Raw genomic sequence first — 26,170 nt, forward strand, 5'->3', positions numbered from 1 at the left:
ACATATATTGGAGTTATACGACCTGTATAACGCAAGAGACATTAAAACAATGGGTTTTATTATTATTATTACATATTGCTGCGAATGGGCAATTTCTTGGTGGCAGCATTTGATTTAAATGCTTGAATAACAAATGTACCAATGTAATAACTAAGTTGGAAACAGAAAATACACCTGTATTAAAAAAATAATATAATATATCATACGACTAAAAATTGAACTATGACCCCAATAACCCAATTCCAAGCCCTCCATAAAATACATTAATTTCAATATCATACAACCAACAAATGAGCATTAGCCCAATTAATCCCATTTCACTCCCTAATAAACCACTATATAAAATTAACCAATAATTGATTAACACTAATTCCTAAAAATTTTAGCATTTGCAGGGAAGATCTCAAAAAGAACTTCTTGTAGGTCGTTCTTCATTCCTCTATGTACGAAGGATTTTTTCAAAATATCCGTTTTCTGTTTTTTAACTTAATTTTGAATTTATGATCTTTCCTTCCTATGTAGCAGGGTGAATCCAGCTTTAGACCGATTTCTTTCCAATCCCGTTCTTTAGTGAAGGCTTTGTACAGTGCACAGGTACTCCCCGCATAACCTATTTGTAGTTTATGGTTCTTCTCAATTTTAGAGGTTTCCATCCTAAACACCTTAATAGCATAGCTGTTACACTTTCCCCGCTTCTATGTTTCCCTGGAGTACACCTGGCTGCTTTTCGCTGACAATTTTCAACCTTGAAAGGTTCATTTTTGCAATTTGGATCCCACACCGAAGAAGCATATTCTAATACAGACCGAACCATGGTCATTTATGCCATTTCTTTGGTTTCTTTTTTACTCTCTTTTATATTTCTTATAACCTAATGCAAGGTTTTAAATGATTTCCCTACCAACTGATCAATGTGCATTCCCCACTCAAGTTTGGAATTGAAATTGACCCCCCAAGTATTTTAAGTCGCTAAATTTGGAAATATTTTCCCCAAGAAAGATATATGTCCTATTCTCCGTGTTTCTCCTTCTTGTGAATGTAATTTGTTTGCATTTTTTGGCATTCACATCCATTTTGTTGGAGATTATCCATGAAGATATTTTATTTAAGTGATTTTGAATGATGCACCGGTCTTAACTGCTTTTGATTCTTCTGTTTTTCATGCAATGCATATTTGGGTTAAGCATTTTTGGTAACGGTAACGCGTGTTTTATTCTGTAAATCAATACACTACATTACGTCTGGCCATCTTGATGTTTTAGTTTGCATATAACATTAAATTTACATTTAAAATAAATGTAAATTTAACAATGTCTGTATTTAACATTCCTTATCACATTATCAATGGAAACAAGCATATGAAGATCATATTGAATTGATCCATTTTCTTTAAACGTTCTCTTTGTCAACTCATAACCTTAAATTTTTTGTCACATATTCCTCAATTATAGGTGTGATTCCTATGTTATTCGTAAAAAAAAAGTTTAAAACCTCGTTCTTCTATGATAAAAATTAAATTTTCACTCATGAATTACTTAAATAGTAATTTATACATCAAGAAAATCTGAATTCACACATTTTTCTTGAAAAAAATTTCTGCCCTCTATAGATAATAGGAGTTATTTTGAAAAAAAATAAAAGCCCACTCTGATAAAAGGGGGAAAAATCACCCTCAGGGTGGAAGCTTCAATCGTCTAGTGATCGTTGACGCATTCTCTGCCTACGTGCAAAATTTCAAATAAATTGTTTTCATTTCAAATGATTCGGAGGTGAAAAGCATCAAGGACTCCACAATCGGCATATTTTTCGAAGCTTCGTTCTCGATTCAAGTATGTAGTTATTCATTCCGTGATCTGTCCTTCCACGCATAGAGTTGGAGTATTTATGCTTCCACCCATAGAGTTTGTATTACTATTATTTATACTTCCACGATTCACGGTTGGAGCTAACAAAACACGGACGAAATGCGCATGAAATAAAACAAAACGGCACTGCTCGTGCTCGTTCCAAATTGTCGCACTCATTTTCCCGCTGATTCGAAATCGACCAAAGCCCTTCACAGTAATTTCCCCAGTCATCTCAACATTTTCAACGCTCCTTTTTTCTAAGAACGCCGTCCTTGAATTATTTACTTTGGAATGCCATGCTGAATGCTCCTTGCGTATAATTTATTGCTATAGATATATATAAAAAAGAGAGGGAATTGCGAAGCAACCTGCAACAAATGATAGCATACGAACTAATCCTCATTTTCTCAAAATATCGATCAATGGGATCTGACATTACACGAAAACATTTTGCTTTCACTAAAAATTCTCGCCGACCAGTTATTCACACTCTGGAGTAATAATAGCATTATCATTCGCCATAGATCAAATGTTTTACACAAAGAAACGCTCAATAAATAAATATGTGGTTATTTAAAAAGTTACGCTAATTCCTCATTGAAATCCTCTTTAAGGAAAATAATGATCTGTATTAGAGTTCTAATTATGAAAAGTCGGCCGGTATTGCTAATTCGAAGGAAGATCACTCGGTTTAACAATATTTATTCACGCAATTATACCTCTAATTACAACCTTATTTGTCACTTAACCACACATGTTATCGCCCATGGGTATTTACAACATTTTTCGTCAATAGAGTAGCACTGGTACTTTTGAATGGGAGCGAAAAATTATAAAATAAGTGAAGTTAAAACGAAAATAGTAAACGAAACATTATTAACTAAATAATATTAAAAATTAAATGAAAATATTTTTCTGCTCTATAATCCAAATTAATTAATGTAGGCAGGTATTATTAATTCAAAAGAATGCCAATTGGTTGAACAAGTTTTATTCACAGTATCATCTCCGTACTTACATCCTTACTTGTCACTTAACCACTCATGTTATCACTCGTGGGTATTAACAACATTTTTTGTCAATAGAGTAGCACTGGTAATGTTATCGATAACCACACGCACATATTAAGAGAGTGATGATACCTCATGAACATTTCAAATGTGCCGTAATCCTTAAAAAAAAGAGATCCGATGACTGAGTTCCTCATTACAAATGCTCTATTGAGAAATCCACTGTATTTGATGGATCGAAAAAAATCATATAGCAATTAAACGTCATTCATGTATGACGGAATCAAAATGTGTTCACAATGTTTTATTGAGGAATTTTCCTTGCGATAGTAACGAAATGATATTGTTTGTTTACACTGCCAATTTTCACTCACATTCAAACCATTTTACTTGAGCGGTTTCATTTTTTTTCAGCGCAAATCAATTTGGTAGGACATATTAAGGGATGTGTCCTACCAAATTGATGTGCGCTGAAAATTTAATGAAGCAACCGCAACTCATTTTCAGCACTTAAACTTAGAGTCGACATCTAATGTACTTCCGAAGCTTAAGTAATAAAGGCTTTTTGGAGAGCGGTCACTTCAGCTTCGTCTACACATCGAATCACAGTCCTCACATCTGAGTTTTCCGATTTCTCCATTCAAAAAACATAAAAAGTCGTTGGGAATGCTCAGACGACCTTCAGCCTCGATTCAACTGCTTCGTTGCGTAGCGACCAGCATTCCAAAGTTTTGAGTTCAGTACCATCAACGAAGTTTCGATAGCACAGTCGGTTTGACTGACATGCAATACCCAATACTTATCGGTTACACCTGGACATGTTTATAATAACGTCTGAAATCTCATGGTTGTTCTTATAATTTAAAATCGTTTTACTTAAGGTGCTTTAAATTATGCCCTAACAGACGTTTTGGACACGGTTTTTGATGTTATAGGAATTATTGTTATAAATTAAAGAATTTCGTAAGTAATCCGTGTTTGGCTGCAGAGGACAAGTTTATATGTGAGATATTGAGATTAATTTTATCGATAATAATGCTGAGTCTTCTTTCTATTTCGTTTCTAGGACAAATATTTTTAGCGTTGCAGTTCTCCCTGTCTTCCCATTGGTTAGCGCCAGATCTCCTTCGTCCAGATTTAAATAGTCTGGCTCCAGCACCGGCCTCTTATGATGAGTGTCTCAGGACTCACTCACCCCCTTCTCAATTGAAATGTTGGTTTTCCAATGCAGCAAGATATCGTTTCCCACACACTGCTCAATTGATAGCCATCATCCCATTTATAACTCAAAACGAAACGGGGCATATCTTCTCAATTCTAAAACGAAATGTTTATGCTACTTCATTAGAAAGGATAGCTTTAAGAGGCTATGAGCTTTTGCAGTTCTTCAATTCATACATGCTTCCCCACGGCAGCACACCCGAAAATGGTCCATGCAAGTAAATGACGTCAAAGTTTGCATCTTCCCCTAGAAATTTGAATCCGAGAAAGTATCGAATCAAAATTTTCAACTTTGATAAACATGCGAATATCGAGTGGTGTCTGCATCCTGGATATTTCAAGCGAAGGTCATATCACACGTGGAATACCATATAATAGTCCCGGAGTGGAAACTTTCGACGCAACTCTGCGAAATATTCCGCCGAACTTCAAATTATTGGTACAGAATATCCACGGAGAGAATTGAATTTGGATTGGAAAATCGACATGAAATGCTGAGCAACTCATCGTAAGGGACCAGGGCTGGAGCCAAGATGTGTCCGTCCGTCCATCACATCTTGACTTAATCCTTTCACCCTGAAGACGATGGCAGACTTCACCCTCGAAACGTCGGATCTGAAAAGCCCTTGGACCCGGCTGGAAGCCCGAGAACTCTTCCTTCAGCTTATTACTAGAATTCCCTCAGACAGGAAACCGAACCACGGAGTTTTGGTTCTCCCTATTACCACGCAGACCACTAAGCTATCCATATTTCTTGTTTCCGTTAACAATTGACGTGAATTTCACCGACGCTCAGAATTGCTGCAGACTTAAGTATTCCATAAGATTACTGCCAATCGTTGCTTAGGCGATAGTATGATTGTTGTCTTGGAAGCCCATAATCCCTAGTTTTGCCCTCCTTCATAGCCAGTGGTGTGTTGGCAACATTAGCAGTGCCGGAACGCACTTTCCCTAACTTTTTTACAAGTGAAATATTACTCAGTGTGTTTCACCCATTTCAGCAAATATAAAATAACATAATAGAAAGAAATTTTGTTTTGGCTACGAACGTATATGTTGGAAATTTTGATACACCCAAAATTGATAAAAGTGTTACTTGACTTTAATGCCTTGTGAGACACCGCTGCTCATTGGTCTGAAACGATCAAAAGGTGTTTCCGAAAAGCGCAAAAAATCAAGATTACTTCATTTAGAGCGCAATTGATGACGTAGCACAATTATCTCACGTGATAATTTACGAAGCACCTCCAACGCATGAGACATCTAGCAGTCTGACGATTTTCGTACCATAGGTACTACTGGAATAGTCCATGCTCATTTTCCTCAAATGCTCAAATTCCTCTATGTTAGCGGGATGCCTCTTCCGTTCGGAGTAATTCAGGAATTGCATTGTTAGATCGTTGTTTTACGCTATGAAGTTAACTTTACTATATGCGCTTACCAACGCGACCTAATGCCATGAGCCTAAAGCAATTACCACGGGAACGAAGAAACCGGTGGTCTACGGGACCTTGAGTGTGACGTGTGATCTTTTATGCGTAGAGTTTTCCCAATGGTTGACACAAATTTTGGCTCTCCAATTATCTGTTAGTCAGAGCACTAAGGAGTTAACCACCGTTAAGTTGGACAAGCCGACCTTTCAGCAAACTCATTCGCTGCTTGCAGGGATAGCAACATAGAACAAAACCAAAGGATATATAATCTCATTATCTGGCAATTTTTAGTGCTTCTAACCGGTGTGATAGGCAGTGCAAAGTAAGGCTGGTAAATAATAAATAATCTATGCTCACAATAACAAATTGATTTTCTCTGATATAAGACTCAATACTAGATGCGATTCAATAAATGATAGTAAATGAAGAAATGTGTTCGGTAAAATTGTTCGACATTGATCCAGGTAATCACACGTCACACTCAAGATTCATTCTTCCTATCCTCGCCTCATCGCTGCACTCAAAGAGCAATACAAATGTTTTTCTACCAAAATATTAATGCGAAATATGTGAATTTTTGTATGTATTTACATGTCTAGTGTTGAGTCTTATATCAGAGAAAATCAATTTTTTATTGTGATCATAGATTATTTATTATGTACCAGCCTTACTTTGCACTGTCTATCACACCTGTTAGAAGAACTAAAAATTGCCAGATATTGAGATTATATATCCTTTGGTTTTGTTCTATGTTGCTATCACTGCAAGCAGCGAATGAGTTTACTGAAAGGTCAGCTTGTCCAACTTAACGGTGGTTAACTCCTTAGTGCTCTGACTAACAGATAATTGGAGAGCCAAAATTTTGTCAACCAATGGGAAAAAATCTACACATAAGAGATTGTAATAAATACGGGTGACACTGATGGCACCAGCATCATTTCCTGAGGGAGAGGAACATGATGGCTATCGAAATACTGGGCCAGACAGATCTCATAACCTAATGGAAACCCTAGAGAAATCTATCCTTGAGAGCATATATTATAAGATATTGATCCTTCACCTAAAAATACCGGTACAGCTGAAGGAAAGAATCCTCCTAAGCCTTGCGTCCAATGAAAACATACGCTCAAGCATGCAAACTGTGGTTGGTTTCCATTTTTCAAATCGTATCGAGAGTGGTCCTCTACAGCGGGAGAGGATCGATTTCCGTCCATCTGTCCCAAGTTCTAATCTCTTGCCAAAACTTATCACCAGGGTTGCTCTCAAGCGATCCCTCGGCTATCTGTCGAAACGTCAGTATCTTGTAGTCTGCCGCCAGTTTACCCGCCTCCACTCCGAATCTCACGAGGTGATGGAAATGCATAATTGCCAGACGAGAGGGAAGCGACTCGGTGAAATTCCCACTGAATACGACCGAGTAGAATTCAGTCTTCAGGGCTTTTCTTTCCCAGAGGGAGGGGTACTTCCAGCCGCGGTATTCAAACGATCTCCCATACTCATTGATGTAAAAGTTAGCTTTACCACTCAAGCAGTCATATCTTATTTCATACAGGCAATAAGTGTCTCTTAACTCCCCAATAACCACGTAATCGACGGCTCTTGTGAAATTGCTCGCTACCGACGACTGGTAATCCAGTCTCGATGCTCGGAATGGAATTCGATCACTCGAAAATAAATCGGCCTTTAGCGTTGAGTAACTCGTCCACGATGGCAACGTGCTCAAGTAGCCGTCCAGCCCACGCGCAGGTGAGGGCGCTCCGGTCCTGTATGTCTCCCGGAAAGACGTCAGTTTGTATTGCCGATATAAAAAGCCCGAACTCTTTGCGTAATCCAGGAGACCAGTCAATGCACCGATGGCCAGCGCAGAAGGGCGATCCTCGGAGAAGGAACCTAAAAATCTAATGGCCATCACATTAGAAACAGAGAATAACCTAGATACTTGAGATTCCAATCTCCCACTCCCCTCGTAAATGTAACCGTCTCCTCCGATGTAATAGTTGTAAATCACGGTGTCACTGCCGCTAAATTGTTTCTCTTTGATGAGGGGTATGCATTCTTCACGTGTGTAGCACCTTTCTCCTCCGTCGTCCACCACGACGACCACGACCATTTTCATTTGACCGTAGTGCGAGCCACTTGAAGATCGATCATCCCAATCGTCGCGTTCGATGAATGCCAGGGGTTTTTTGCCGTGGCCAACCCAATACCTGTACCAAGCGGACCAACCCTCCACGTACTTCTGCAAGCCCTCTCCAAGAGATCCTTTCGCAGCATGAAGCAGTCGACCAATGGAAACCAATTTGTATCGAGGCGACAACCTGCCCCCCTCCACGCCGCTCGCCACCAACAGCTTCAGGGCATTGACGGCCTCTTCGGACGGGGCGTCGCTCGTGAAGTTGCCGCACAACTGCACGCTCACGTAGCTGTTCCCGATGTGTTTCAATTCCCACTGCGACCGAATCTCCCACCCGCGACCCTCGAACACGTCCCCACCGTCCGTGACGTAGAAGTTGTGCGGCAGGTCGCCTCTCAGGGCCGCGTTCCACTCTTGGCGTTCGCGTGTCATGAAGGCCGTGCACTGGACACGCCCCCTGCACCGCTCCCCGCCCTCGCTGATCATCACGTAGGCCACTCCCCTCGGCAGTGGACGCGAGCGGGTCCGGTTCGAAGCCGGCCCTTCGCCGTCCCACGCGGCTCTCCGCACCAACCTCAGGTGTCGAGGCAGCACGTATTCCCATGAGCGGGACAGGCGAGCCACGTCCGTGGCCCTTGGCCATGCGGACACCGCGTCCTGCAGACCGCGACTGGAGTGGCTCGTGTCGTTGAGCAGGGTGGCCATCGCGATGACGGCGTGGCCGGCAGAGAGCCGTCCGCTGAAGAGGCCGTCGTCCACGAGCCACTGGTAGGCCTCGAGAGCGCGGGCCGAAGGCGGGGCGCCCAGGAAGTGCACGGTGACGGCGGTGAGGCCACGCAGGTGCCAGTAGGGAGGGGCCCTCCACCCGCGACCCTCGAACACGTTCCCGTCCCCACCCACGTAGAAGTTGTCCCTAAGCTCGCAGTTCTTCCTGCGGCCCCTGAGGGAGCGGACGAGGGCGCGGCAACGCCGCATCCGGGAGCAGCCGATGCCTCCGTCCCTGACCACGATGAGGTCCACCGAATCCCTCGACTCCCTCATCTCGTCTCGATCCCATTCCGCTCGCCAGTGCAACCGATTCGGCTTCTCCACATCTGCAGGAAGAAGATAAACTTGGCTCTATCTTCAAAGAAATCAACAATCCAAGAGTGTGGTCGTTAATTCGGACCCGAGATCGATATTAATTTTGTTAACTAACTACGGAAGATGGAAGGGAAACATATGTATGAGTTTCGAGAAGATCTCAGCCATTCAGTCCACACCACTCTTTAAGTTAACGCGGAAATTCGTGCTCGTTTTAATGCGTGCAATATACAACAGCCAACATCACCATTGTTCCCATGAAATTTGAAATAGTTTTAAAACTTTTGATCCCGGCCCATTTGAATGAATTTTTCGAATAAGAGAAGGCCTTATCAATATAAAAATGCCGTGCCTGTCGGAAAAGTTCTCGGCATGGCGAATTGGTGAGGGTTTAGTGTATTTTTAACTCGTAATATTCACTTGGAGTCGATAAATCCGTAAAAGTGGATGAAAAGGGAATATGAGTTAATGGCTAAGATCGACCTCAGACCAGGGAACATTAGACTTGAGGATTTGTGCTGTTTGGGATTGGTGCTAGACGCGTGACCAGTGGAGGAAGAAGGAATTGGTAGGAATAATCGCCAAAGCGGATAGAGCAATCCTTTAAAAAAATCATCGTCTTCTTACTGGTGAAAATATAAGTGTTTAAGGGTGGAAGTAATTCATCAGTACTTAGACGTTTCCGTATGGGAGCGAGGCAAGGACGAAGGCAGCGGCGGAGAAATCGAGGTTGGATTCCATCAAAGTGTGGAGTTAAGGAAGAATGATGGAGATTGAATGCATAGATCGTGTGATTGGTAATGTTCAAAGGAGAGTGCGAGAGAAGAATGATATTTCGAGAATCTTGTGTGGAAGACGGAACAATCAATTGCTCACATCATGAGATACAATGGAAAAAATGAAAATTATCGTTGAAGGGAAGAATGGTAGAGGAAGTCCGCAAAAGGATGATTTCCTATAGTTTTTTTAATTGCCTAAATCGAAAGATTATTACTCCTGAAATACGTAAATCACGCTTTTAGATGAAAAGTTAAACTTTTACGCGATTAAATGAAAAGTGAAACTTTTCAAGCGCGCGAAAACGCGATGGCTAAGAATAAATGCTGGGAAAAGCCCTTGGGACGTCATTCTTGTTCTAGTAGCCGCCGGGTGACGCCACCTTGGTGCGAGGCTATGAGCGCCGCTACGTTGCAGGCTGCTAGCAGGTAGCAGAGTACCCTCCCATCGGGTAGCGCTGGGTTTTAATAAGGATTATTAATACCGTATCAAACGAAGGAATCTTGCCGACCTTTGTCAGTTTTAATAGGTGATTATTATGACATGTTTCCCTGAGCTCTGTGCGTCATGCATGCATTGGTAATCTCAGACGATGCAAAACTCCTATCTTCTAGTATAGAAACTAGATCCCTGTGACGTCACGTGGATTGGAATCACATGGACGCCAATCTGGCCTTTTTCAAATGAGGTTAAAATTGATCATTTACATTCGTTTAAACTGGGATTTCTAAAAAACAAATACTTTGAATATTATTAATACATTAATGGTGGGTAACGGATCGCAGTCAATGCCTTTCGTTTTCTTTGATGAAGAAAACTACCCTTTAGAGGATGTAGTCCACGGAGCGGAGGAGATACATGGTGGACTTAATGAAGGAATGGGAACAGAGGAAATACGTGAGCGTGACAAGGCTAGGTGAATTGGTAGGTGGGCAAACCAGTCCTCTGATTGAAGAGCGATGATGATGAAAGTGAATAGCAACATAGCCAATACTTACGCTCATGGCAATCTTCATGTATCTCAGCGTTCGTGCTTTCCCGCTCGACTGTCTCATCAGGAACTTCACCCACAGCTCCTGTTTGAAGGAGAAACAAAATATCAGTTGAAGCGTAACTCAGCATCTCTGCTTTTGAGGAAACACTCAGTGGGTTAGGATCTCATTCCGGTCATAAGGTCACATTCATCTAAGTGCACCGGTGGGAATTACACTGTAGTAAGTGTATATATAGGGAAATTATTCTGACAGAGTTCCATTCGTAGAGGGGAATCTCCAATCCCTCCTGTAGAAGCTTAAATTATGTATTGTGCCACTTTTTTATCAGTTTTCTAAAATATCCGCGGCCGTTGAACAATTTCAGGTTCAACCTAGCGAAATTGTAAAATAATATTAACGCAAAAATTAAAACTTTGTGGCAAATGACAACAAATATTTTATCCTAAAACCGGTAACAATACATTTTTTATACCTTCGGGAACCGTAGTTTTTTAATTAATTTATTAACAATTTTTAAATTCGCTAATCAGCAGCTGAGATAATTTTAGGAAACTAATGCTCAGATGAATGCAACGCTATTCATTTTTGCTCAAAATTTTCAACAGGATATATTCACTTGCCAGGAATGACAATGAGGATCTATATTTGTAAAAAAAAAATCTCACGGATATAAAGTTTCGTTGATAGCCTTAACTTTGGTTTATCTTTATATGACGATTTTATATCGTGTCAGTCAATCACTCTGAATACATTATTTTCTCTCCTAAGTCATCACTAAGCTGAGGACATTGCCTAACACGCCTACTTTTGCTCAAAAAACCAATTTTTAGAATTTATAAGTTCATTCAGGATTTTTTTATGACCAAATTAAGCCATTTTTTACTGCCTAAAATGCCTAATTTACGGTTACGCCTTTTTCTGATGATATCGCCTATTTTAGGGCCTAAAAAAAGCAACATTTTTCCAACGTCACCAAAATTCTTTTTAGTGCGGAGCTAGTCTGTAATTTTTTTTTATTAATTTTTTAATTTCAGTTCCTTTTCTAAATCTAGAAACGTTGAAATAATGACATTAAACATGCATAAATAAATATCACACAAAGAATTATTGCATAAATAGCAGGAACACAACTTTGGTTAATTTTTTTGGTGTTTACAATTGCAAAAAACTTGTTTTTTTAAGGCAGCACTCGGTTTTGCTGAGTTTAAAGAGATTCTGCCCAAAGTTACTATGCCTTAAAAGCCTGTATTTATACTATGGGCACAGAGTAGGGATACACAGAGAGGACAAAACGGCTGAAGGCGGTAATCAGCTCATTGCGCATTTCACCATGTTCTAAATAAGGAAACGTGGCTTGAGTTGCTATTTGGTTGCTATCGTTGCTATCATTCGCGCATGGCGTGGAGTGTTGTCGCACTAACATTTTTTATTCCTCCACTCTTCAATTCTTTCACGTAGTGTGCTTGTGTTTTAAAGAAACGTGGAAAATGAAGGAAGTGGTAAATAAGACTAGAAGAAAATGTTTTGCTTGGTGTTTAGCCTTTAACTGCAAAAACAACGCGGGCACGACGGAAGCAAAGTTGAGTTTCTTCAGTTTCCCTAAAGGCCCTGTGAGGTAAGTAATTTCATATTTTTTCTGAGTTACATTGCTGATCGAAGAAACTAAACTTATATTAGAGTATTATTTTGCATGCAAAATGAAATTGTCGAAAAAGTTTAATAAGAACTTGTGGTGTTGACGCAGGTCCAAGGAATGGGTGATTTGATGTCGTCGGTCGGACTTAGAAAAGAAGACTATCAGTTATTTACATAATAACTGCCAGATTTGTGCGTGCGATTTGGCGTTCGTTGCTTCATTAGCAGAAATTTGCTATTATAAATTTGCTATTGATTGCTGAAATATACAAATTTTTAATTTCGCTGAAACACACGACGTTCGTATTTTTCGTTTCGTGACTTCAGCTTGTACACGCAGAGAGGGATACGATTGGTTCCAGAGTGATCGTCTTGGATGTGAAGTAGCGATTGTTGCCTGCCAGCATTAGCTAACTTAACTTATCATTATTAATCACGTGAAAACATTGAAAATTAAAAGTGAAAACTGAAACAAACTGGGCCTAAAAAGATCTGGATATTTTCATTGAGACTTTCTGAACAACAAACCACTCACTGCAATGCATTACGGATATACCTCGCGCAGGAAAATACTCTATTCTAGAAAGGAAATTATATAATATATTTGCAGTGATTATTGGCGTGCATGGAAACGCTACAATGTTAGCAAGTTGGAACAGTTCAAAAAGCAGTCCGGCTGTATGCATTGCAATCAGATTTTACTACTACAATTATGAACTTTGCACCAACTTGAGAAAAATACTTAATTGACTGAAAAATTGCACAGTATCGTAAACTCACAAATGCAAAAACAGCAAAGAAAGCCATTAGAAATAAAGTACTACAGCAGCATGCATTGAAAGCAGTTTTCAATCCAACTTTTCTCCGCCGTGATTAACATATTTTGTGCCACATTTTCTACAGAAAACATAATAAAAGGCTTATATAAAATGGCTCATGCCTTGAAAAACACGTTTTGCGCTTTTTCAGAGTAATCAACCTGCTAAAGTTTCAAAATTAAAACCAAATAAGACGACAGAGAATTCACATTAAATGAACTAAACTGTATTTCTCTAGGTGATGGCTAAACACAGATGGATTCGTTCGGTGGGCCGGATGAAATTATGCGTCGGGCTGGTTGTCACCCACAGCCCGTAGTTTGGAGATCCCTGACTTAAAACAATGTATTACTTACCATCCAGGATTTCCATGCATAGCGTCTTAATTCTTGAGCGATAGATTTTCCAAAATCACATTGTTCGCGCCATAGGGAGTCCTATGCTTCAATCGCCACTCGCTTGATTTGTTGTTTGTTGGGCGCCCGCGTGGGCGAGAGTTTCATTGTTTAAAGTTATTGTTTTCGTGGTTGTTGGCCGTGAACGGCAGTCGTGAATGTGTCGTCGTGTAGGAAGCATCTCGAGCCGACGCTGCCTGAGGAAGGAATCGACGGGAGCCCGACACTCAGGTGAGTGGTGATTTTGGATGGCGTGGGACTCCCGGCGCATAATACATAATAAAATATACAGTCCACTTTTTTAATACTCTCGTGTCGTGTCGCGTACACACTTGGTATATAAGAAAGGTCACTCACCGCAGTTGAGATTTTCTCCTTAGCCGTTGCAAGGAAGTGTTCTTTTGCCTCCAGTAATGGCGAGATTGATGGTAGTTAACCAAAATTGCATCTGATAAACGTAGGATCTGCGTCGACGTCGAGTTTCAACTCAGCAGCTTTGGATTCGAGAATGCAGTTTGATTCTTCTTCATCCAGATATTCTGTCGCTCATAGAAAACCTACTCATGCACCATGATGACTTAATTTTTTTGTAGGCAGAGTTGAAACGTAGAATAAAAGATGAGCGAAATTGCTAACAAAGGTGAACTTTTAATTTCAAACTGAAATATGGGAGGCGCAAATTATTCCTGTCGCGTATGTACCTCATGTGATTCAATAATTTTATCAGCTGAGTACAACCCAGAATATAGCGTTCAATGGTATCAGGCTCAACTATGTGGAAGTTGATATCCACAAATGAAAGGAAGACTTCCTCAACTTCCACTGATTTGAAGCATGACGTACCAGGAAAATAAATCAGCTGAAATCGACGAAGTCTTATTCTCATTTGCCAGTATATAGAAACTCTACACATAGCACAGAGTAGATATATACAAAGGGGACATTAGGTGGCTGTACCATAGATATCTCTGAAATGAAAAATGCGCACGGCGGCCATATTGAAAATAAGTAAAATTATGCTGTAAATTCAAACCAAATAGTGCTAACGACTTACCATCCACCGAAAAAAGAGGGTTTAAAATTCAAAGTAGCCTAATTATTTCTTTACTAATAAAGAAGTGTGGAATACACATATTCCATTACATCACAATATTGTAATATAGCAAATCCATAATATATAATTATATAATGGACGTAAGATTTCAAATTTAGCATTTTTCCAAAATGCTCCAAAAGTGCGCAAGTTTTCTCTAGTGTACATCATTCAGCACTGCTACAATTGGGTGCTCTGCGAGAACCGATGCTCGCGAACTCTTACCGTTGATTTTGAATCGCTCTGCCGTGACACACGCGCGCTGTTTCATGCCCACGTCGCCGTCGATAATCAGAGGTGGAACGAGGCCCCAGGACGGGCTTACTCGCGGGGTAAACTCTCCCGAAGTCCGGGCCTTCGATTCTCACCTGCCCACCTCGCAAGGCGAAGTGAAGTACCTGGGAGTTACGATAACGTCGAACCTATCGTGGGGATCGCATTATAAGGAATATTTGCGGCATAGCCCTGAAGAAACTAGGATTCCTCAAGCGTATTGTGGGAAGATTTTCGCATGAGAAAGGAAAAGAAAGGTGCTATTTCGCACTCGTCCGACCGCACCTTGAACATTCAGCGAGCTTATGGGATCCGGTGCAGAAATACTTAATCCGTGAACTGAATTAAATAAAAAGGAAGACAAAATTCGTCAAAAACTGCGTTACCCAGATATTAAGCGAATAAGGCTGGGAGCCGCTGGAGACTCGTAGGCTGCGCGCTAGGCTAAGATTGCTTGAATAATTGAGAATGGATATATTTAAGAGCGACACGTAGAACATAGTATTAGAGCCCCAATATATTTCCACGTCCGACAAAAGCGGTAAATTAAGAAAGATATTTAGCCGAACGGATAGATATGGGAATTCGTTTTTTCCCCGAACCATAAAAGACTTTAATAAACGCTATTCGTATTTTCGCATTTCTTTTCTATCTGTAAACGGGTGGTGTCCCGACACCCCCTGCCACACGCCTTTTAGGCGGCTTGCGGGGTAGTATGTAGATGTAGATGAAGGGAAGGAAATGAGGATGAGAGCCCGACGACGCCTCCAGGGACAGGACAGGGAAGGGAAAAACCCGGATCGACAATGGGGACCCACTAATAGCGAAACCGTACTTCGCTATTTCTACAGAAACGAAAGATATACCTAAGATGAAGAGAAACCCTACCATTTCCCAGAGATAAGCAGTGAATTAAACTCTTTTTAGCTAATCAATGTGTGATAATGACGGTAACGGTCGCTGGCCACCGCTTCATTACAATTGACACAAAAAATTAATTCCTGCTTGTGTTTCCGGAATTCCCCCTCCCTAACACTACTGTCGGCGTCAAAAATGATGTGCCACTTTACTTTGAAAATTTATAATATGTACTTCAGCGCATGCCATAATAATCATTAATACGGCAATTCAAAGGAAATTTTATCGTCAATTCTTATTTATTTCTTGTGCTACGAAATTTTAATAAAAGTAGTCACGCGAGTGCAATAAATGACTCCGCGCACCGCAAAATTAGCCGTTTTGCCAACTTCATGAAATTTGTAAATCAACCTAGGGAAAACTACTACGTACAGAACATTCATCTTCCATAATAAGTGGCAAACATTAATGTAGATAAACAGAAAGGCATTTGCGTATTTTTAGAAGGTATATTTTGTTGTAAAATAACGAAAATTTTTAAACATTATCTGGTCCTACAGTTTACCCCGAAAAAAAAATAAAATTAATAGAAACACTTTTTAATTATTTGAAATTTTTCTACGCTCCAAAAATGCATGACTTCTATGTAGTATAGATGACGTTTATGTAGTATGGGCATTAAAAAAATACGCCGGAGCGAACGAATGCTGCGTTGCCACGTCTTGCGCGCGAAACTTTCCTTCCTGGTAACCGGCACTGGCCTAGCGCGGCCCCGTTTGGCAACATGGCATTAATAGAAGTTATTGACATTCACAAATATCAATATTTTTACAAGTTTTTGAATCATAGAAATATTGCAAATGAATTAAAAAGTGCTTCTATTAATTTTCTTTTTTCTTTTGGGGCAAACTGTTGGACTAGATAATGTTTAATCATTTTCGATATTTTACAACAAAATATGCGTTTTAAAATACGCAAAGGCCATTTTATTAATCTACATTAAGTTTGCAACTTATTGTGGTAGATGAATGTTGTAGACGTAGTAGTTTCCCCCAGGCAGAGTTACAAAGTTCATGAAGTTGACAAAACGGCTAATTTTATGGTGCGCGGAGTCATTCATTACACTCGCGTGTCTACAGTTTTGAATTTTTCATTAAAAAAATAAATAATTGACGATAAAATTTCCTTTAAATTGCCGTATTAATAATTACTATGGAATGCACTTAAGTCCAGATATAAATTTGCAAATTACAGCGGCACATCATTTTGACGCCGACAGTAGAAACATTAAAATATCTAAAATGCGATACTGCTCGTTGATAATATCCAGAAGCAAGTTTCTGAGGTTCTATTTTTGCATTGGCAGTCAGAAAATGCTCTTTTTTTACACTCAATTTGAAGTTTTACACTCAATTTGCGAAGTGATGCGTAGCCATGTGTTTACAACATTTTACTTTAATGTTAATTTTTATCATCGGAAAAGCATAACGATCGTCAAATGTTTATTTCCGCAGGTGGCACACGCATCAAAACTTTGACTTTTTTTTTAAGGGGTTTGGTTTCGTGGATATTTTCGTGGACATCGTTTTTGTTCGTTTCGTTCGTTCGTTTGTGTGGACAGAATGCATCGAAACAGCTCTGGCGCAGAGGTGAGGCATTTTCAATTTGGTAAATAAATCAGTAAAAGCTGTGTACCCAAGAGAGGTGTTACATTCCTATTTACTGAACATTTTAGGAGACAGCGTCTTTAAGTTTCAAAAAAGCGCACTCAAGCCGTAGGACTAAGGTCAAAGAAGTGACCATTTTTCAGCAAGTATTGCGTAAGCCAAATATTTTACCAATCATTAAGTGAAACAGATGTCTCATTGTTTGCTGAAAAATTCATTGGAATTACATCAAATTGCAGTAAACCATACGGTATGGTTGCACTTGGAACTGACATAGAAAATATCATATTATCAACGAACTTTTGTCCCTTTGGGTCTCAGAATTTGGTAAAATGTCGGTTTGGAACTATATTTGATGCAAGATATGTACCTTGAGAATGCCTTTCGAAAAGAAATTCACTCCTTCCATGCGGACTTCAATTTTCGCATTTTTTCAAAAATAATGTGCCTTTATTTATGTAAATACTAGTTTTTCTCTACCGTATTGTCTTTGAGCCTCGATTTTTTCCTTTTTTTTTAAGTTAAGACTTTTTGTAAGGCAGAAAATGCATAAAAATGTTAAACTTCCCTTTCCGATTATTTTATATTTAAATAATAGTAAAATAATTCTTGGAGTATAGGTCAAATGTATATGATGCAAAAGAGTTGTTATCCGATGTTTCAGTTTATTTAAAACTATCACCAGGGCTATGAATGAAAACATGAGAACAAAGTAAAAAATACAATGATATACAATATTGTAACATAAACAAAAATAACGAAAGAGTTTTTTAACCTTACTCCAATAATTATTTTACCATTATATAAATGAGGTCAAGATAAGAAGAAAGAAAAATTAATTATATTTAAATATTGGAAGCATTGTCAATTAACGCTCATCTAATACTCCATCAGTCAGAATTGGCTGAAAATTTTATTTCATGGTATGGACATATCTAAAGTCCTATTCTAATAATAAAGTGAAGTGGCAACTCCTAAATATTATACTTTTAAATAATAATGTAATATTTTTTATATTAAAACACCATTTGACGGATAGACATTGGTCAGAAAACCAGCGATAATTAGTTGAATTTAATAGTGATGTATTAATCACAATGTTCTCAATAATCACGTTAACTTAAGTTTTACTTTCCCTGTCCTTTTTCAAAGGTGGTTCAACGCGATACAATATTAATTGTTACTTTTTCTTTCATCTCATAGTTTGAGTCTAAATACATCTTGATTTTTAAGCATAAGTTTTCATCAAACCGATATCTGTCTCTTCAGGAAATCAAGTGTGTTGGGATTCTGCAATTATTTTTGCTCTAAAGTAACGGTACTTGAATACTGTAGTAGTAGTAAAACACCTAAACTTACTCCATGTTAGCCTGTCGAAGCCATAGAGCTCTATGGTCGAAGCTACCTTTGCAGCTGTGTGAAACCGTAGTTTTTTTTTAAATCATAAAACGGTAATATAAGAACCAAAAGATATTTCCGTGTTCTAAAAATCCCGTTCCGATAAAAATTACAGAAAGCACTGGTTGCCTTGCAAAAAGTCATGAACATTTTTAGCGTTACACTTGTGGTAAGAGTGCTAGAATTTTTTTCATTTTATTTCACTTTTTCGCCCTTCAGTTTGTTTCCCTCCAATCGATATATGTATTTTAGAAACTTTTCTTGAGAAGTTTTTTTTATTCATCACCGACCCTATTCAGAGTAAGAATTCTCATTCTCAGAAAATTCATTTTCACTCTCACGGCTCTTTAGCAAATGCAGACGTTCCAGAATGCCAAGCGTTGAGAGAAGACATCTAATATCCTGATTTTGATGGGAATATGACTTCGAAGATTATGAAAGGAAAGCTATCACATTATTTCCAGAAAATATGGTCCGAAAGAATAACTGTACGGTAGGGATCGTGTTCTTTCAAGAGTTCTTTCGGTATGCGTTACTGGAGAATCAAGGATTCCGAAGGACAATAATTTTCGGACCAAAACTCAAACGATAATTTGAGTCATTAACAATAGCAGTACAGCTAAATATTTCGCATAAATGAGAATGTTTTTCGGTATCATCCATTTTACGCGAATTAGAATGGCATCGTTGAATTTGGAAAAATTAGTTATCACTTCGAGGTGTATTTTATTAGGAAAAAAACGAATGACTTATGTTTATCTAATGGGCAAAGTTGAAATATTTACTAAATCTATAAATATCTAGTGATCCTTCATAAAGAATTTCCTGAATATTAGTCAATTTGCTTTCTTTCATCACCATCTTATTACAATAGTTATTGCAATAAATTGGCGTCTATAACATGCAGGCCTGCAACTGTCCTAAAATCCGAGAAACAATCTGTGATGTTACATAAAAATCGACCGTAATTAATGATACTATAGTATCTAATCTTCTAAATCCCGATGTTTTTCACATAAACCAGCATTCAACTCAAGAAAACCTCACTCAAGCCATCGATGGCGCTAATGCTGTTATTGTACACATTGACACGAGGACTGAGATGAATGATTTGAAACTGAATCAAAATAAAACAAAAGGCATTATACTTGTATGGAAGCAGATTGCCCTTTCCTATGAGTCCAATTTTCAACAATATACCAGAAACCATGGTGAAAAATCGATCTCTCCCCCATGAAGAACAATTTTGGGAAAAATTAAGCAATAAAAATAAACATTTAAATGACGAAGCATTTAAAAAAATAAAATATAGCAATTAAAAACTATTAAAAAATTAAGCAATGCAAAAACTATTAAAAATACGGCAATTTAAAAACCGATTAGAAGATAAATCAATAAAAAATTAAACGTAAAACACCGAGGGGAGTGGGGGAGGGTAATCAATCGACACGCATGTCTCTTCTCATATCACTCCATGAGGCTGCTGTGGTGGCTGGAGTGTTGGCTTCACACCCAATGGCCTCTGGTTCGAACACCGGCGGACGCAGATATTTTTCATGGACTGCCCGATCCCCGCTTCAATGTTGTGTGGAGGTCAATTCAGGTGAAGCAGTCCGTCCGTCGGATGGGACGTTTAAGCCGTGGCCCTCTCGGCGCCTTTCGCTAAGGGCAGCCTAATGCCTACGCCGGGTTTCTCTCCACCCTTCCTTACCTCCCCTTCCCTTAAGACCTCCTCAGCTGTCGGTCGCCTCCTCCAAATACCACACCCATACCATTCGGATCAGTCGATCTCAGTTCAGGGCATTATCGTACACCATTTAATCAGTCTAGGTTTATTTATTGATAGGGAAATAGTTCGAAAACAGGTAAAACTCAATATCACAGATGAAAGAAAGAAACATACCGTCAAAATGCTTGTGAATTGCAGCATAAAATCTTAGGGAATGTCCGCTCAAGGTCAACGCATCATTGTTCTTCAAACTAAAATGAATGTCCTTCCCTGCTTTTTCACTTTTCAGAGTTTCACATGGCGTCACTTCTATCTTTCTATCGGCCAAGGTTTGCGGAGATACGCATAGGCGATTTCAACAACTCTCTGAACACTGTCTTCCACGACTACTTTCGTACTCGGCACTTTTTCCGACCATTGCGCGAAAAATAAGTGGTCTCTTGAATCTTCAAATTGCATCACAATTGACAATTCAAATGGATGTGGAGAAGGAGCTCGTGCGAGGAAGAAACTGGTCGTGGAATAGCCGGAAACGAAATCAAGCGAGTGACAGAGACATCGCAAGAAAACTGCGAAAATTAAGTTTCGGAATATCAAGAGGAGATTCTTTAATTTGATTTCCGATTCTAATTATTTCTCACCATTTGGTTGCCATTCTGTTCGAAACTATCAGTTTTATAAATGAATATTCTTGCGTATTACTTCATGCTTAACTTTTTTTGTTCCCTGGAAAATATTAGTCGCAATCATATCGTGAGAGGAAAAAGAAGATATAAAAAGTTTCATTATTACTTGCCAAATTCGGAACTTTTGGCCATTATGAGATTGAGACTAATTTCAGCTTTGTACTCAATGCTCAAATATGGCAATCATCAATAGTTAAACGGTTCTCAAACCGCCTTATTCGATTCAACTGACGCGAAAAACTCAAATTTCGATATGCCAAACTTCACAGTAATTTTACGCTGACATTTTTTTCAAAATTGCCACCATTTTGTATTTGGCCCCTCATTGAGGAGGTGAAATTGATTCGTGCAACTGGAGCGTATGTTAGTGAATGATTTGATAAAAATCTTCGCCATCTTGCCCGCCTTTTAGTTTTTCAGATTTAGGCCCCTAAATCCGGCTTTTCAACTATCTAACTCGGATTCAATAGCATCGAATTAGTTTAATAACACGTTTTGCCCAAAATATGTTTAGAAATGTCTATAGACTTGAAAAATAGTCTCTCTTTCGTAATTTTCAACTGGATTATAAGAGGCATTTTTTAAAACGCGAATCCTGTACAATTTACCGCAATAAATGAGCGGTAAATACAAAAAAAATATTTTAAAACCATCGTACCTCCTCCGAACAGCGTTCAATATTCAAGATAAATGCCTTATCAAATATCATACCTATTCCCATTTCACCGGAGCTGTCCACCAGTACCGGCACCTCTTTGGTTCCAGCAACGGGTCCGAGAAGTAGTGACCACTTATCGGTATTTTGCATCCCTCCCCGCGATTGGCCGATCACCCATCCAAGCACCACTGCCACTATCAAACTCGTCTCCATGGTGTTTTCAGCCGCTTGCCAACCTTGGTCATTCACTCAGCCGCAGAACCTTAAGAGAGGAATCCGAAAAGAAAACGAGTGTTAATAAGTCACTATTCATCGAACCACTCCAAAGTTTACGATCTATTTCATTTCAGTTAAGTTTAAATTTTCTCTCTGCTGCTCCATAATCTATGGCCACATGGTCGCTCCGCGGCTTGTCTTCAACATTGCAGATTTAAAAAATTTCTTCAATCGAGAGACAAGCACTTGAGTTAAGATCATGCCCTTCCAAAATTGGAGCTCAGACTTATTTCTTCGTTTAAGAGGAGATTCCAATAAAATTGTGGTCTCAAAAATATATTCTTCAATAATGAACACATTCTTGGGAGTTCAGTTTATTTTATTCCAGCATGCAGAAATTATCCTCTCTTAGATTTCAGCGTTAAGATTGTTCCCTTCTAAATTAAAGAAATTTTTTTCGGGGATAGTTGAGGAGGTGGAGGGAAAGAAAGTATAAAAGCTGAGGCTTTCGTTTCAACACCTAGTAAACTCCTTTGCATCCCAGCTGCGAAATCATCTTATGATGTATTGCATCGACATATATAGTAACGTATCCATACCCTAAATTTTATTGTTATACACCATGGAATCGCCAGAAATAAGTACCACTCAATAAGAAAATGAATTATATTTTGCGTCGGAAATATGTCGTAATCTACACGTGAATGCTAATTCCAATCCTGGGGTAGATTACCCACTCAAGAATTACCTTTGAAATTTCATTTCTGTCACTTAGAAACCGAATTTTACTCGTAGAATAGGGGGAGGGAAGATTTACTTCATGGAGCATGGAAATTGTCACGAACATCGCACCGAATGGATCGACCAAGAATGGAGGTTCGATATGAAAATATTTAAAGAAAAGAGTGGTGTAGAATCTGATCTGGAGTGTAGCTCTCTACGGTGCGGAATCGTGGACACTTTGGAAGGAGGACGAGAGAATACTGGAGGCGTATGGGATGTGAGTATGGAGAAGAATGGATAAAGTGAGGTGAACGGAGAGGAACGAAGAAGAGCTGGATATGGTGGGTGAGGAGTGGTAACTTTGAGATAAGTAAGGGAGGAGACAAACTGTATGGATGGAGAGAGTACTTAGCGGGGAGGGGATGTTAAAAACAGTGTTATAGAGAGTAGAATGATGGATGAACGAGGGAGGGGAACGATGAGAATAGTATTCATGGATACAATGGAAGGGGAAGGGCCTTTTAGTGAATTGAAGACGGAACTCCAAGTTGGTAGGAATGAAAGGCCAAGCTAATTGACTAAATGCTCCACGTACCTTAATCGGTAGAATGCTGAAATGAATAAATTGTGTTTTGGTACGATGCCACGTCTGTTCACCTCGATATTTCGTCCTCCAGTGACCGTGAGACCAGTGCCTCGGTTTCAATTGTATGCTGGCGTGCTGTTGTCCGTATCCGACTGCAACTGGGGTCCAAATGAGTTGAGAGATAACATAAGAGCCATCCTAATATCTTGTCGTCTTCGCATCCAGCATCACGCGGTGCCACCCTCTCGGCCACCCCCTCTTCTTGGGGTCAAAGTGCACGCCAGGGGGGCTAAGTGGAGGCCCAAATCCGTCGGCTGGATTGACGTCGCCGCTTTGGGCTCAACTGCCAAGATGTCCGCTGCAAGGCGATGAGAAATCCAATCATTCTGAGTGTATTTGCACTGGCGAGGATGAGCTTTGAATTTTAATGTTGGCATAGAATGGTTTCCTTGAACTTGGAAATATTAGATATCACTTAGACGTGTATTTTAGTGGAAATAAAGTCGAATGAATCTTGCTAATCTAATGAGCAAAGTTAAAATATTCTATAAATCTAAAAATTTTAAGTGATCCTTGACGAGAATGGTCCTGAATATGAGTCAATTTGCTTTCTTTCATAAACATCTCATTACAATAGTTATTTAAATGAATTGGCGTCTATAACACGCAGGCACTAGCACTGTATTATTCTCCAAGAAGCAAACTGTGGTGTTTCATAAAAATCGACCGTAATTAATGATACTAAAGTTTATCTTCAAAATCCCGATGTTTTTCAAATACACCAGCATTCAACTCCACAAAACCTCACTCAAACCTTCGATGGCGATAATGCTGTTACTGTCAACACATGGACTAATAAATGATGTGAAACTGAATGAAAAGAAACCAAAAGGCTAATAAAATAAATAAATAAAAGGCATTATACGTATATGGAAGCAGAAGCCTTTCATATGATTTCAATTTTAACCATATCCCAGAAACCAGAGTGAAATATCGACCTCTCGCCTGAGAAGAGCAATAAAAAACAATAAAAAATTAAGCAATTAAAAAAATAATATATTAAGTAATTGAAAATTAAATATACAAAACTCGGACATAAATTTCAGGAATAAATTTTATAGCGTCGCGAGTGTCGTCTTTGGTGAACCCATTTAAATGCGCTTTGAGCGACAGCGCATCAAGTGGCCGACGGAAGAACCCTTTCTCCAGAGTTGTGACATTAGTGGCTTCTTCCCAACCACCATCGGCTTCGATCGCGTCACAAAGGAAGCCAACGCGACCCCAATCACGCATCCAGTGCGTGTCTCCAGCGGGGAAATGCGTCTGCAGGAGATTTCAAAAGTTGTCCACGACAGCATTATCACGAGCAGACGACCAGAAAATGTCCGTTTAATGTGTAATATTCAAATTAGATTATTCAAATATGTTATAGCTCTTTTTCCGCCCCTTATCGCATGCGTCATCGATAATTCTGCGTCCAAAAGAATGTCATTATACTATATTGCCCTTGTATTAAAAACAATTTCTTCCATTGAACCAAAAATAATTCTAAAAAGCTCAATGCATGAACAGCACATCATAATTCATATTTGATTTATCGCAATTTAACAATCGTAAATAAAGCATTTGCTATCGCTCGGAAATTAAATCCCGTATTCAAGGTCCTCGATAATTCAATTCTCATTTTAAACGTGGACTTTTTTAGCCGTTGAAGCAATAAAAACATAATAATTTAATATGCAACAAACAATAACATGAAAAGAGGGAAAGTGTCTATCGAAAGACGCAATGGAAGTTAACTATGTGAAGAAAATATTAAAAAAATAAAAACCATCGGTGACAATGCAAACATACTGAACAGAGAAGAAAATATGGAAAATCTCACGCAATAGTGAATGACCAAAGAAGTAATAATTTCATTGAAAATATTAATATTTTGGAAATACGATGATAAAAAGCTAATTCTAAAAAGATGAAGCATCAGAGCATAGATGGCTATAATGGATGTAAAACACATGGATACCGACCTTCCGTCTCAGTAATTGCACCGGGGTTCTTTCAGGACACTTTATGGAGTAGTTTGGGTGATTATTATATACATATATTCCTTTTAATTTTGTCCGAATAGAGCGATTGATTAGGGTTGACAAGCCTTATTAAAAATATATTCACTTAGACCTCTCTCCAATAACTTCAAGACATGTATTTGAAAAATCGGTCGAAAAACATTCTTTCGGCACAGCTCACAACTCTCGGGGACTGATATAAGCTTAATAGTACACTTTACTTATGCGCTGACACGAGTGTTTTTTGGCTCATGTCGGAGAATTACCTCATTTCACATTTCAAGTGAACGGATCATTTGCGTCTCGTCGCAACCGCTCTTCGCTCATGAACGGTCGTGTTTTTCCGACGCCTCACCAATGGTAACCTCCGTCTGATCATTTCGTTCGACTTTAACCCTTGTCAGTAGATGCGTCACAAAGAAGATGAAAATTTTCGTCCACCGGGAGGCATGTAACCAGAGGGGGGTTTCAGCACCCCACCTCCCTCTTTCCCCACCCGATTTTTTCCCTTGTAGCGACTACCCGCGATACATCCGCTGAGGAAACCTTTGGAGCAGGGGCTCGCCTATTATTCGTTCTAACCACATTTCACAATGTCTGTCCCCGAATCGCGTTGAAGATAAGAAAGCATAAATGAATCTCAACACAACGACATTTACAGATAAATACACGGAAATATTCAAAGCATGAAACGGAGCATTGAAAAGCATATAGAGTACTCTTGGAGATCATCGAATATTGCCCGTAAGATGTTCTATAACCAATATTTGAGAACAAGTAAGACGTTTAAACAATTGCTACTAGAATGTATTCTCATCCATGATTTAGCTACTGATACAGGATATAATAAAAACTATAAATTTGAAAAC

The 26,170-nt window shown here is 39.1% G+C and overlaps 1 protein-coding gene across 3 annotated transcripts in view; it reads right to left on the reverse strand.

The window, feature by feature from the left end:
- Positions 1 to 3,159: 3,159 nt before the first annotated feature.
- The window catches only part of LOC124155420, a 63,342-nt gene continuing 40,331 nt past the window's right edge, over positions 3,160 to 26,170 (reverse strand). Inside the window, exons 1-4 of one of the 3 annotated variants that reach the window (XM_046529214.1) lie at positions 23,307 to 23,745; positions 21,764 to 21,972; positions 10,504 to 10,581; positions 3,160 to 8,739 (exon numbers count right to left, since the gene is read on the reverse strand). In XM_046529214.1, coding sequence (XP_046385170.1) covers positions 6,695 to 8,739; positions 10,504 to 10,581; positions 21,764 to 21,923 — 2,283 coding nt within the window. In that variant the 5' untranslated portion in view covers positions 21,924 to 21,972; positions 23,307 to 23,745 and the 3' untranslated portion in view covers positions 3,160 to 6,694. Of the gene's footprint in view, positions 8,740 to 10,503; positions 10,582 to 21,763; positions 21,973 to 23,244; positions 23,746 to 26,170 lie in introns of those variants that run through there. The other 2 variants (XM_046529213.1, XM_046529215.1) reach the window with 2 other exon arrangements.

Source organism: Ischnura elegans, chromosome 3 (assembly GCF_921293095.1).
Source record: "Ischnura elegans chromosome 3, ioIscEleg1.1, whole genome shotgun sequence".
NCBI classification, from domain to species: domain Eukaryota; kingdom Metazoa; phylum Arthropoda; class Insecta; order Odonata; family Coenagrionidae; genus Ischnura; species Ischnura elegans.